General features: G+C 64.3%; 1 protein-coding gene across 2 annotated transcripts; it reads right to left on the bottom strand.

The window, feature by feature from the left end:
• Nucleotides 1-1205: 1205 nt before the first annotated feature.
• MYO1G (myosin IG) lies at nucleotides 1206-12308 on the bottom strand. Of its 2 annotated transcripts, XM_055803681.1 has the most exons (22): nucleotides 12001-12292; nucleotides 10887-11095; nucleotides 10708-10801; nucleotides 10180-10345; nucleotides 10052-10105; nucleotides 9665-9760; nucleotides 9453-9569; nucleotides 8765-8971; nucleotides 8544-8689; nucleotides 7923-8037; nucleotides 7210-7380; nucleotides 7070-7140; nucleotides 5894-5968; nucleotides 5669-5801; nucleotides 5128-5294; nucleotides 4838-5045; nucleotides 3823-4046; nucleotides 2839-2983; nucleotides 2633-2737; nucleotides 2438-2551; nucleotides 1798-1952; nucleotides 1206-1713 (listed from the first exon to the last, which is right to left on the bottom strand). In XM_055803681.1, exons 1-22 carry the CDS (start codon nucleotides 12093-12095, stop codon nucleotides 1557-1559), a joined length of 3024 nt encoding a protein of 1007 aa, XP_055659656.1. In that variant the 5' UTR covers nucleotides 12096-12292; the 3' UTR covers nucleotides 1206-1556. The 2 variants fall into 2 exon arrangements, 1 of the variants encoding a protein (XP_055659656.1); XR_008747167.1 differs by lacking the exons at nucleotides 1206-1713; nucleotides 1798-1952; nucleotides 2438-2551; nucleotides 3823-4046 and having other exon boundaries at nucleotides 12001-12308.
• Between the last annotated feature and the right edge of the window lie 258 nt (nucleotides 12309-12566).

The following is a 12566-nucleotide window of genomic DNA, read 5'->3' as shown; positions in this document are numbered from 1 at the left end:
GAAACAAGGGGACCCAGGGCCCAGGGATGTCAGGACACATAGTGTCAGGGCTATTGGGACCTGGGACAAAGGGGACAATGGGACACCAGGTATTGGGGACATCAGGACCCAGGCCATTGGGACACTGGATTTCAGGGATATTGGGAGCCAAGACACGAGGACATTGGGACCTGGGGTGTGGGGGCATGAAGACACCAGATGTCAGGGACATCAGGACCTGGGGACATGAGGACAGGGACCCCTGGAGCCAGGGTCCTCTGCACAAGGGTTCCAAAGGGCACCAGGGCCCCCAGCTGTGGGGTAGCACCACAGGGACATGTGGGCAGGGGGTGCCTGGCATAGGGGACATGTGGGGGTCTGCTGGGGGGGGCAGGCACGGGCTCTGTCAGCCCCTGGCAGAGAGCTGGGGGTGCAGGTTGGCCCCTTTCCTGGGCACCCTGAGCTCTGGGGGTGCTGAAAGGTCCCAGCTTCCCCCCCGGCACTGTGGGGGAGAGCTCTGCCCTGCCCTTACTATCCCACCCCATGCCCTTCTTGCCCCATCCCATCCATCCATCTTACCACATCCCACCTCACAGGTCCTAGCCCACCCTGCCCCATCCATTCATCCCATCCCATCTGATCCCATCCACCTCACCCCCATCCCCTAGATCCTATCCATTCATCCCATCTCAGTTGATCCCATCCCACCCCATCCATCCACCTCATCCCATAGATCCCAGCCCATCCAACCACCTCATCCCATCCCACCCCATCTCATAGATCCCATCCCACCCCTCTCACGCCACCTGATAAGTCCCAGCTCACCCCATTCCAGAGATTTCATTCCATCTATTCATCCCACCTGATCTGATCCCATCCCTTCCCACCCCCTAAATCCCATGCCACCATATCTCACAGATTCCATCCCATACCACAGATCCCAGCCCACCTCAGATTCCATCCCATCCATATATCCCATCCCAACTGATCCCAACCCATCAATCCTACCCTTATCTCACAGATCCCATCCCATCATGCAGGTCCCAACTCACCCCATCCCAGAGATCCTGTCCCACTCACACATCCCATAAATCCCATCCTACCCCACCCCATAGATCCCATCCCATCTCATCCCATCCCAACTGATCCCAACCCATCAATCCCACCCTATCCCATCAGTCCCATCCCACCTCCATCCATGCCCCCCACTCCTTCCCACCCCACCCCAACCCCATTGCAGCTGACCTGTGCTCCCCACTCATGCCCAGGCTAGCAGGACCCCAAACTTTGGGCAGAGTTTCTGGGGGACCCCAGCCCCATGCTGGGGCTGCTGGGGGTCCTGAGGGTCCCAGCCATGCTTGTGGGGGGTGGGGCCGTGGGGGTCCCATCCAGCTCTTTATTCCCAGTGCACGCAGAGGCTTTGGCATTGTCCCACGGGGGCCGTGGGGTGGGGGGACACGTGGTTGGGGGTCACAGGGCTGCAGTGGGGCCATAGGGTCCAAAGCAGAGGCCAGGGGGGCAGGGTGTGGGCAGACAGGATGCAGCCCGGGCGGCGACGGAGCAACTGCCCACCCCCCTCATCTCCCGGGCCAGTAAAGCACGAAGCCATCACGGCTTTTGCCAAAATCGGGGTTGGCTGCATCCGACCGCGTCTCCACTGTCAGCAGCCGCCGGCGCCCACGTAGGCTCAGCTGGATGCAGTCAGAGACCCGAACCTGCAGCTCCCGCTTGGTCCTACAACATCCCAGCATCAGCGGGGGGGGGCGGGGGGTCTCAGCACCCAATGAGCCCCGCCCAACCCCAAGCCCTCCAACTCACGCTCGGCAGTGGTCCAGGAGGACGCCCACCAGCTCGCCCACCCGGTTGTCCCTCTCCGGCTGCATCTTGTGCAGGCACACGGCCAGGTCCTCCTGGCTCTGGGTGTGGAAGACCACCAGTTGCGCCTGGCAGCTCGTCACGCTCAGCCCTGTCACCTGTGGGGATGTCTGGGTATCACTGCCACAGCCATGGCTGCCTCGGGGGCTTGGGGACACGGCGTGGTCAGCATGGCATGGCCAAGGCACTGTGTCCAGCATGGTGGGGACAGTATAGCAGGGACAGCGTGGCACAGCCAGTGTCATGGGGACAGCATGGCATGGTCAGCATGGTGGGGACAGCATGGTGGGGACAGTGTGGCACAGCCAGTGTTGTGGGGACAGCACAGCATGGCCAGAGAGCTGGGGACAGTGTAGTGGGGACAGCATCCCACCTCTGTTCCAGGGGACTTCACCATGCCGATGTGGATGGCCCTGGTGCTTGGCCACAGGGACCACAGAGGGATCTCCAGCTTCTGGGTGGGAGTGGGACAGCTGGGACACCTGGGTCCCCCTGATCCCAGGCTCACCAGGGCAAGGGTGTAGGAGATGGTGGCCTTGTCTCCCCATGGCCTGGGGTCACCAGTGGGGCTGGGGACACTCACGGTGCTGAGGGGCAGCGCCCGCATCACCCGGTACTGCTGCCGGGGATCCAGCTTGTAGAGGTGCTGGTCCGTCACGAGGATGGCCCGGTCCCGGCTCTTACCGAAGCGGTTGATCTGCAGGGACAGGGACAGGTGAGGGGACATGCCAGGGGGGTGACACCACCGTGGCGGCCGGGCAGGATCCCCCTGACTCACCTTGCGGACGTGGCAGGAGAAGAGGACAGAGCCAAAATGCACCTTGTCCTTGAGGGTCTGGAGGCGGCGGGCGAAGGGCAGCGCCAGCCCGGGGTTCTCACTGGGCTGTGGGGAGCCACAGCATGGGGTGGGGGTGGCACCCTGGGGCAGGGATGGCACCTTGGGGCGCACCATGGGGCACCCCCAAACCCACCACCAGCCCTTACCGAGGAGAGGTAATCCTGCACCCAGCTGCGCTGGCAGCCCCAGTCCTTCCGCAGCCCCTCCAGCACCTCCATGGCGGCCACCTTGGCCCGAATCTGCCCCATCTCAGAGGGTGGGATGTTCTTGATGATCTGCCGTGCTCGCCACCTGCGGCGGGGGGACATGGCACGGTCATGTCACTATCCCACGTCCACATCCTGCACCCCTGGCTCACATGCCCCCGGCCCGCATCCTCTTTCCATGTCATGTCCCTATCCCACATCCCCACCCCACATTCCAGTCCAACGTCCCTGTCCCATGTCCACTTTCCCATCCTACATTCCATCCCTGTCCATGTCCCCCTCCCGCATTATCCATCCCATGTTCCTATCCCACATCCCCATCTTGTGTCCCCATCCCATGCCCCTGTCCCCACCCCACTTTCCCATCCCATGTCCATGTTCCATCTCCCTGTCACATGTCCCCATCCCACTTCCCTGTTCTGCATCCACATCCCATGTCCACATTTCCATCCCATGTACCTCATCCCTGCCTGCATCCACATCCCCATCCCATGTTCACATACCCATCCCATGTCCCCATCCCATGTTCCCATCCCACGTTCCTGTCCCACATTCCAGTCTCATGTCCCCATCCCCATCCCATGTCTCTATCCCACGTCCCCATCTCGCGTCCACATCCTGTGTCCCTGTCCCCATCCCACATCCCCTTCCTGTGTTTCTGTTCCACATCCCTGTCCCAAGTCCCTGTCTCCATCCCATGTCCCTGTCCCACATCCCCATCCCATGTTCCTGTTCCACATTCCCCTCCTGCAGCTCTATCCCATGTCCCCATCTCATATCCCTGTCTCACATCCCTGTCCCCATCCCACGTCTCTATCCTATGTCCCCATCTCATGTCTCCGTCCCATGTTCCCGTTCCACATCCCCGTCCTCATCCCACATCCCGACCCCAGCTCGGGAGCAGAGCAGGATTTGGGATGGTACCTGCGGAAGAGGCGCTGGCTGGCATCCTGGAAGTGCAGCAGCACGGCTGGTGGCTCCGGCCAAGCCACACTCTTGCCGAAATCGGGGAGGGCGCGGACGGCCTGGAAGCGCCGCAGCAGCTCCCGCAGGTACGCCCTCACCTTGTGCCGCTTGTAGCAGGCCATGATGGTGTAGGCGGCACGCAGGTGACGGCAGCGCCGGCGTGCCAGGGCACCACGCCAGGCCTGTGAGTGCCCCGTCAGCGCCAGTGCTGCCCCTGGGTGCCATCAGCAGCATGGCTGTGGCACCCGGGGGGCACCCGGCACAAGGAGGCCCCCAAAATGCTGCTCCCCTCCCCCCTCCAAACCACCCCAGTGGGGCCCACGTCCTGCTCCGAAGAAATGTCCTGGGTTGTGCCCTGTGCTGGCCGGCCCCACGGGCTGTCCCACAGCCAGCCCCATAGCCGGCCTTGTGCCAAGCTGAGCCCCATGCAGGGCCTGGTTCTCTGCCTCATGCCATGCTCCGTGCTGTGCCCCATGCCACCCCCCCACGTCACATCCCATGCCATGCCCCACACCATGCTCCATGCCCCTGCCTGGTGCCTTGCCCCATAGCACGCCCCATGCCCTGCCCCACACTGTGCTCCATACTGTGCCCTACAGCATGCCCCACACCATGCTCTACACCCCTGCCCCACGCCATGTCCCCCAGCACACCCAGTGCCCTGCCCCATGCCAGGTGCCATGTCCCACACCCCGTACTATGCCCCATGTCACACCCCACGCCCTGCCCCACACCATGCTTTGCCCATGCCAAGCCCACACTCTGCACAATCCTGTGCCCTACACCCTGCCCGGAGCAGCCACCTGCCCCACTCCAAGCCTGTGGTGCCAGCAGCTCCCCATGTAGGCAGAGCCCTGGCTGTCTGCTCGCTCTGCCGGCACCGCCAGCACCGAGCCGGCACCCTGGGCGTCCCCCAACCCTGTGTCACCCCGGTGGAGTGGAGACCGAGCCAGCTCATGTTGCCCATGTCCACCTTCTGCAGCAGCAGGACGATGATGGGGATGAGCTGTGTTCGCTCCTGCTCCAGGCAGAAGAGGGTGCGGGGTGTGCGGATGAAGACCTTGGTGTGGCCATAAGCCACGTCATCCTGGAAGCCATGCTGCTCCAGGAGGGCTTGCGTGGCCTCCCGGTCGCTGGCCATCAGGTGGTTGGGCCACGTGTACTCACAGGTCATCTTGTACCTAGGGGGCAGAGCAGGGTCAGGGGGTGCGGGGGGCTGGGGGTCCCAGGGAGGCTGGGTGTCCTGGGGGGCGCAGGCCATACCGCAGGAGGAAGCGGTGGTAGGGCTGGCGGTAGGCGAAGCCGGCGCGGCGCACCCGGACGTTCTCCAGCAGCCCCAGGTAGGAGACCTGGTGCCGGCAGCGCTCCTCATCGAAGAGCGTCGGTGACTTCTGGTCGTTGGGTTTGATGCAGCGCACGTAGTAGGGCTCCTGCGGGGACACAGAGGGGATGGCACCATGGTGGCACCTGTGGGTGGCACTGAGCCCATGGGTGTCCGGGGCTGGGGGGCTCGGGGCATTGCATCGGGCATGGGTGGCACAGGGACAGGAGGGCTCAGCGGCTTGGGGACATGCCCCGCTGGCTCAAGGACATCTGGGCTGGCTGGGGACATGCCCCGCTGGCTCAAATACATCTCGGCTAGCTTGGGGATGTGCCAGGCTGGCACAGGGACATGCCTATGTGGCTTGAGGCCATGCCCAGCTGCCATGGGCACACACCAAGATGGGCTGGGGACATGCTAGGTTAGTGCAGGGACACGCCAGGCTGGCACAGGGGACATGCCTGGCTGTCGCCAGTCCCCTACCTTGGAGGCGAGGTTCTCCACCAGGGCCACGATGGAGTTCTTGAAGAGCGTGCCGGTGGTCAGCGGGCGCTTGGTGACCTCGGTGATGCTCTGCTCCCCATCGGGCCACATGGCACGCAGCACGGGGTCCGCGCTGGGGACAGTGTTGACGTGGTGCTGGCAATACCGCTCCCCCCCCCACAGCTGTGCTACCAACCCCCCAGCTATGTCCCCTGTGTCCCCAACCTGTTGTAGAGGAGCCGCTTGAAGTCCTGGAAGAGCGTGTCCTTGTTCTTGTCCAGGAAACCCTCCACTGAGTACCTGAAGGAGGGGGACAGCACATTGGGGGGCTCCTCTGGCCTCCCTGGGGTGTTGGGGGGCGTGGGGGAGCTGCACCCTGTGGGATCCTGGTGTCCGGGCTGCCCTTCCACCCCATGGTGAGCCAGGGGCTGCTGGGGGTACCCCTGTGATGGGGTGACATGTGGCCCTGGGCGCACCCATGGAGGCCAGGGGGCTGTGGGGTTCAGTGCTCATGGGCAGAGTCCCCCAAGCCTGTCGCCACTGTCCCCAGGGTATGGCATGGCACGTCCTCCACAGCCCATCCTGCTGCACATGGCCTTTGGGGACCTCCCAGACCCCATGGACCTCAGCAGTCCCCAAAATGGTCCCCCCACAGTCCTGGATGGCTCCACACAATCCCCCATGGGTCCTCAGAGCCCCACGATCAACCAAGGGCCCCCACATCCCCGTGGCCCTCCACAGTCCTGGGTGTCCCCATGGCCCTCCCAAGGTCTCTCGTGGCTCCAAGGCCACCCACAGTCCTCCACAACCCCAGGGCCACTCATGATGTCCACAGTTCCCACCAGCCACCCATGCTCCCATGGCCCCAGCTGAGCCCCCGCCAGTCCCCTGTGGCTCCCCACAGACTGATGGTCCCCCATGGCCCCAAACCACCCCTACGGTTCCTCAAGACCCCACCCCGTGCTCCCACGTGGCCCCCTGTGGCTCTCCATGGCCCCATGGTCAAACCTAGACCCTCAAAAGTCCTACAGCCCTATGGTCCCTAGTGGCCACACCCCATGACCCTCATGCCCTCCCCAGGCTCCATGTGACCCCAAGGCCACCCATGATGTCCACAGTCCCCGATGGCCACCCACACTCCCACAGCCTGAGCCGAGCCCCCACCAGTCGCCCATGGTCCCCCATGACCCCAAACCCCCTCCCACAGCCCCTCAAGACCCCCCCTCTGTGCTCCCACATGGCCCCCCATGGAACTCCACAGCCCCATGGTCAACTCTAGACCCCCAAGTGCTCTACAGCCCCATGGTCCCAAGTGGCCCCCATGTCCACCCAAGGTCCCTCATGGTGCCCCACAGCCCCAGAGCCACCCACTGACACCCACAGCCCCCCATGTCCCCTCACGTGACATCTCCTGCGTAGTGCTTGATGCGGAAATCCCGGTTGAACTCCATGGTCTTGTCTGTGGGGCAGAGCTGGGGAGCAGGGGGGTGTCAGCCCCCTGCCACAGAACCCCTGCTGCCCCTGATCCCCCCCAGAAGCACCTTGCGGCTGGTGTAGTGGGGGTGGCAGCCGAGGCGGGTGTCCATGGAAGCGAGGAAGAGGGAGTCAGTGACGGTCCCCGCGGCCAGGCAGGCCTCGTCCAGCAGCGCCAGGATGCCACGGTGGGGCTGCTCCACCAGCTCCACGATGGGCTCGTTGCTGAAGTACTCGATCTAGGGAGGGCGGGGGGGTGGGCACCCCAAATTGCCACCCCCAGGCACCTTGATTTGCCCCCATACACCCCAAATCTCGCCATGCTAGGTGATGACATACACGTCCCCACTGTGCTCCCCATGTCCCCACCACGCTGTGCCAGGCAATGCCCCCCAGGTCCCCCCAAGCTGCTCGCCCTCTGCCAGGTGATGTCCCCGCCAAGTCCCTCTGTGTCCTTCATGCTCTGCCAGGCAATGCCACCCATGTCCCCCTGTCTCCCAAGCTCTGCCAGGCAATGTCCCCCATGTCCCCACCATGTCCCCCAAGCTCTGCCAGGTGATGCATCCGTGCCCCGCCACTTCCCACTGTTGCTCCCAAGCTCTTCATATCTGCCAAGCGTTGTCCCCATGTCCCCGCCATGTCTCCCCCATGACATCCACATTCCTTTGCGTCTTCCCCGTCCCCCATCCTCTCACACTCTGCCAGGCGATGCCCCCCCTGTCCCCCCCGTCCCCTCACACTCTGCCAGGCGATGCCCCCCCTGTCCCCCCCGTCCCCTCACGCTCTGCCAGGTGATGCCCTCCCGCTGGTACTCGGCCTGCTCCTGCCGCAGGATCAGCTCGATGAAGAGCTGCTGCAGCTTCTCGTTGCAGTAGTTGATGCAGAACTGCTCGAAGCTGTGGGCAGGGGGTCAGGACAGCCCCGCCAGCTGCCCCCTTGCCACATCCCTTGGGTGCTCCCCAAGATGCGTGGCCCTGCTGCCGCCCCCCCTGGGTCCCGTCCCTCCATGGGTCCCTCCTGGTCCTGGTTCTGTCACCTCCATGTATTCCCTGAGGTCCTGTCCCCTTCTGCATGTCCCCTGGGCATCCCCACCCCCACATGTCTCTCCCAAGCTCTGTCGCCCTCCTTGAGTCCTCCCAGGGTCCTGCCACCTTCATGTGTCCCTCCTAAGCCCTGTCCCCTCCATGTGTCCCTCCTGGATGCCATTCCCTCCCTGTGTCCCTCCCAGGTCCTGTCCTATCCATGTGTCCCTCCTGAGTCCTCTCACCTCCTGTGTCCCTCCCAGGTGTCCCCTGTCCCCTCCACGAGCCCTTCCCATCTTCAATCTCCCCACCCTGTTCCTTCCAGGTCCTGTCCCTCCACGTGTTCCAGTGTCCCTGCTGCCACCCCTGGGTCAGGTCACCTGTTGGTGTCGAAGATCTCAAAGCCATAGATGTCGAGGACGCCAATGACAGTGCTCTTGCCGTACAGGCGGGCATCGTAGCCGCGGGTGGCGATGCCAGCGTTGATGCGCCCCACGATCCAGCAGAAGAGCCGCTCATAGATGGCCTGGACACAGGGACAGGGTGGTGGGCACCCATGGGTGCTGGGGGGAGACCTGTCACCCCATGTCCCCCTCCCTACCTTGGCACAGGCATCCCGGGCATAGGCAGCCTCCTTGGGGCTGTGGCCCTTCTCGATCAGCTCCCCGCCGCCGGCTGCCACCGTGCGGGTCAGCAGTGCCCGGTGCAGGTTCTCAGGTGCTGTGGCCACCAGCTCGGCCAGCACTGGGAGCTGCGCCGTGTCCTCCACTGCTGCCACCTCGCCCTCTGCCATGAACCCGATGTTGCCCTGGAGCAGACCCACCACGTTGGTGGGTGAATGTGGGGGGGACACCCGCAAGTCCAGCATCAGCCCCTCCCGCACCATGGGCTGTGCTGGGCTGTACTGGCTTGTATTGGGCTGGGCTGGGCCACGCTGCACTGTACTAGTTTGTATTGGGCTGGGCTGGGCCACGCTGGGCTGTACTGGTTTGCATTGGGCTGAGCTGGGCCATGCTGGGCTGTCCTGAGCCATACTGGTTTGCCCCAGGCTGTGCTGGCTATGCTGGTTTATGCTGGGCTGTGCTGGTTTGCATTGAGCTGTGCTGCACTGCACAGGGCTGCACTGGTTTGTGGGGGCTGTACTGGTGTGCAGGGGAGCCATACCAGTGGTGGTGGTCAGGAGCTGTACCAGTGTTCGAGGGGCCATACTGGTGCATGGTGGGGCCCTGTATTGGTGCATGGGGGACCATACTCATGCGCAGGGGGCCGTACTGGTGTGAGGGTCTCACCAGATGCAGGATGGCAGCCAGGATCCGGCGCACAGAGCCCATCTCCTCCTGGGAGAAGCCGATGATGGACATCGCCTCCTCCACCGCTCGGTAACCAGCCGCGTCGTCTCCGCAGGCCTGGGGCAGCATGAGGGGCCAGGGGTGGTGTGAGGGGCTGGGACCCCCAGCCTGCCCCCCCAGCCCCCCACCAGCCTGCCCCCCGCCACACTCACGCTGCCCGGGGTGCCCTCCTGGGTGTAGCGGTAGGTGCCAGGGTCCCGGCAGAGGTGCAGCGAGGCCAGCAGTGCCGCTGGTGCGCCCAGCAGAAGCTGCGGGGTGGGGGGTCAGCACATGGTGGGGCCGGGACCCCCGGCCCAGTGTCACCTGGACTGGCTGGTGCCACTGTGTGTCCCCCTACCCTGCTGCAGCCAGTCCTGTCTCTCCCCATCCCCATCGCAATCCCCATCCCAATCCCATTCTATGCCCATCCTGTTCCATCCCCGTTCCATCCCCATCCCCGTTCCGTCCCCATCCCCATCCCCGTTCCGTCCCCGTCCCCGTTCCATCCCCATCCCCATCCCATTCCATCCCCACCCCAACCTGCCCCATTCCCGGCACACCTGGTAGAAGGCATGGAAGTTCCTCTCTCCTGGCTGTTGCTGGAGGACTCGGGACTGGAAGAGGAGCCAGGTGGGTGCCAGGCAGTGCTGGTGAGCCCAGCGTCCACCCGCCCGCACCGGCCCCACACCTTCTCGAGCAGGTAGTTGTGGATGTGGCCGCCAGTCGGGTCACCCTTGAAGTCAAAGTTGATGTCCATGTACTTGCCGAAGCGGCTGGAGTTGTCATTGCGGCTGGTCTTGGCATTGCCAAAGGCCTCCAGGACACAGTTGGACTTCAGCAGCACATTCTTCACTCTGCTGGGGCGGCACGGCACGGAGTGCTACAGTATAGCACTCTGGCATGGCACAGCACGGCATGGTGTGCCATGGCATTGCATGCTGTGGCAGCCATGGCACAGCACAGCATGAAAGGCACAGCATGGTGTAGCATTGCATGGCACAGCACGGCACGGCGTGGCACCACATGCACAGTACAGCATGGCACAGAACACCGCAGCATCGCAATGTTGCAGCTTCACTGATGCACACAGAATCTGCCCGCCCCCCCCCACCCTAGGACCCCTGGATACCCCGGCTCTCGCCGCACAGCCAGGGCCACCAGGGACCCCCCCCAGCTGGCACCCAGCCTCCTGCTGGCACCATGGGGCCAGACCCACCTTTCTACCTCGGCGCGCTGGGAGGGGTTGGTGATGGCGGCGATGTATTGCATGATGTACTTGCTGGCCTCCGTCTTGCCCGCCCCGCTCTCGCCTGGCAGGGACGGCAGGGGGTGGGTGAGGGCACCCACCCATGGGTGCCCTCCACCCACATGCCCCGCAGCGTCACCAGCCCCTACCTGAGATGACGATGCAGGTGTCCTTGGCACGGCGCTTCATGGCCTTATAGGCGGCATCAGCCAGGGCAAAGAGGTGGGGTGGGCGCTCGTAGAGCTCACGGCCACGGTAGTGCTCCACTGCCGGCGGGCCGTACAGCGCCAGCGCCCGGTACGGGTTCACCGCCACCACCACCTCCCCAATGTACGTGTAGATGCGGCCCTGCAAGAACCTGCACAGGGGTGGCCGTGGGGTAGGCTGTGGGGCAGGATGGCACCCTGCAGAGTGCTGTGCCATGGGGTGCTGTGGCACCCTGCAAGGTACAGTTCAGTGGGGTGGCACTCTGCAGGATGTAGTGCTGTGGGGCAGGATGGTACCCTGCGGGGTGCTGTGCTGTGGGGCTGGGAGAGGACCCTGTAGGGAGTGGTGCTGGGGAGCAGGATAACACCCTGCAGGGTACAGTGCTGTGGGGTGCTGTGCCATGGGGTGGTAGCCTATGGGGTGCTGTGGGTCAGGATGGCACCCTGCAGGGTATAGTACTGTGGGGTGGCACTCTGCGGGGTGTGGATGGGGGGCAGGATGGCGCCCTGCTGAGTGCTGGGGGGCAGGGCGGCACCCTGCAAGGTGCTGAGCTATGGAGCGGGACACCGCCTTGGGTGCTGTGCAGAAAGATGACATCCTGCAGGGTGCTGTAGGGCAGGATGCACACCCTACCACACACGGTGCCGCAGCACCACGCCATGGGGCACAGCCACCCACTGCTGTGGGACTGAGCGGTGCTGTGGGGCAGCGGGGAGAGCACAGGAAGCACGTGGTTGCACACCCTGTGAGCCCCTCCACACCCTGCACCCCCCAACCTGCTCCAGGGGGGACACGATGTGCCTCAGTTCCCCCCCATGGACACGCAGCACCGCCCAGATGTTTCCTGCGCAGCTGGAGTCTGGTGCTACCATGCAGGACTCGGGGTGCCCGGTGTACCCCAGCCCGGCAGCGCCCACGTTCCAGCCACTGCATGGGTGATACTGCGTGGGTGATGCTGGGGGTCTCGCAGCATAGCACCCACCGGTGGGAACCACCAGCCCCGGCAGCGCCTTGGGTGCCCCCCCGTGCAGCCCCCCCTCGTGCGCCCCCCCGTACCGCAGGCGCAGGTTCTGCAGGAACTGCTCCATCGTCACCTCGTCCAGGAGGACGAAGTCAGCTTTGCCAAATTCGGGACCCTCCAGCTCCGCCATGCCGCGCCCGCCAGGCACCCACTTCCCCTACGCTGCACCGGCTTCCTGCGCCAACAACCGCCGAGACAGCAGCGCAGGCGCGGGGGGCGCAGTGTCACCACCTCCCATGGGGTTTCAGTGGGGCGGCCATGGGGCTAGGGACACCCACATTTGTAGGGTGGGGACTCAGCCCCCCACCCCCAAGGCGGATTTTGGCAGCACGCACCCCATGGCAAAGGGTGGGGACCCCGCAGTGGGGTGCATGGGAAGGGTGGGGTGAGGGATGTGTGGGGTGGACGCCGTGGGGCTAGGTCACCTCAAGCCATCACGCCTGTCCTGTCCCGTCCCCATCCCCCAACTGCGGTTATGGGGTGGTAACTTCCCTCCGGTGCCGTTCTGGCGGTGATCATCGCTGGGGCCACCCACACCCTTGCCCGTTACCACAGTGCGCTAAAATCCCACTGAGAAATCGATTATTTATTAAGATGCTGG

Source organism: Falco peregrinus, chromosome 5, assembly GCF_023634155.1.
Source record: "Falco peregrinus isolate bFalPer1 chromosome 5, bFalPer1.pri, whole genome shotgun sequence".
NCBI lineage: Eukaryota > Metazoa > Chordata > Aves > Falconiformes > Falconidae > Falco > Falco peregrinus.
The sequence above is the reverse complement of the archived record's forward strand: the minus strand, read 5'-3'. Positions and strand labels throughout refer to the sequence as shown.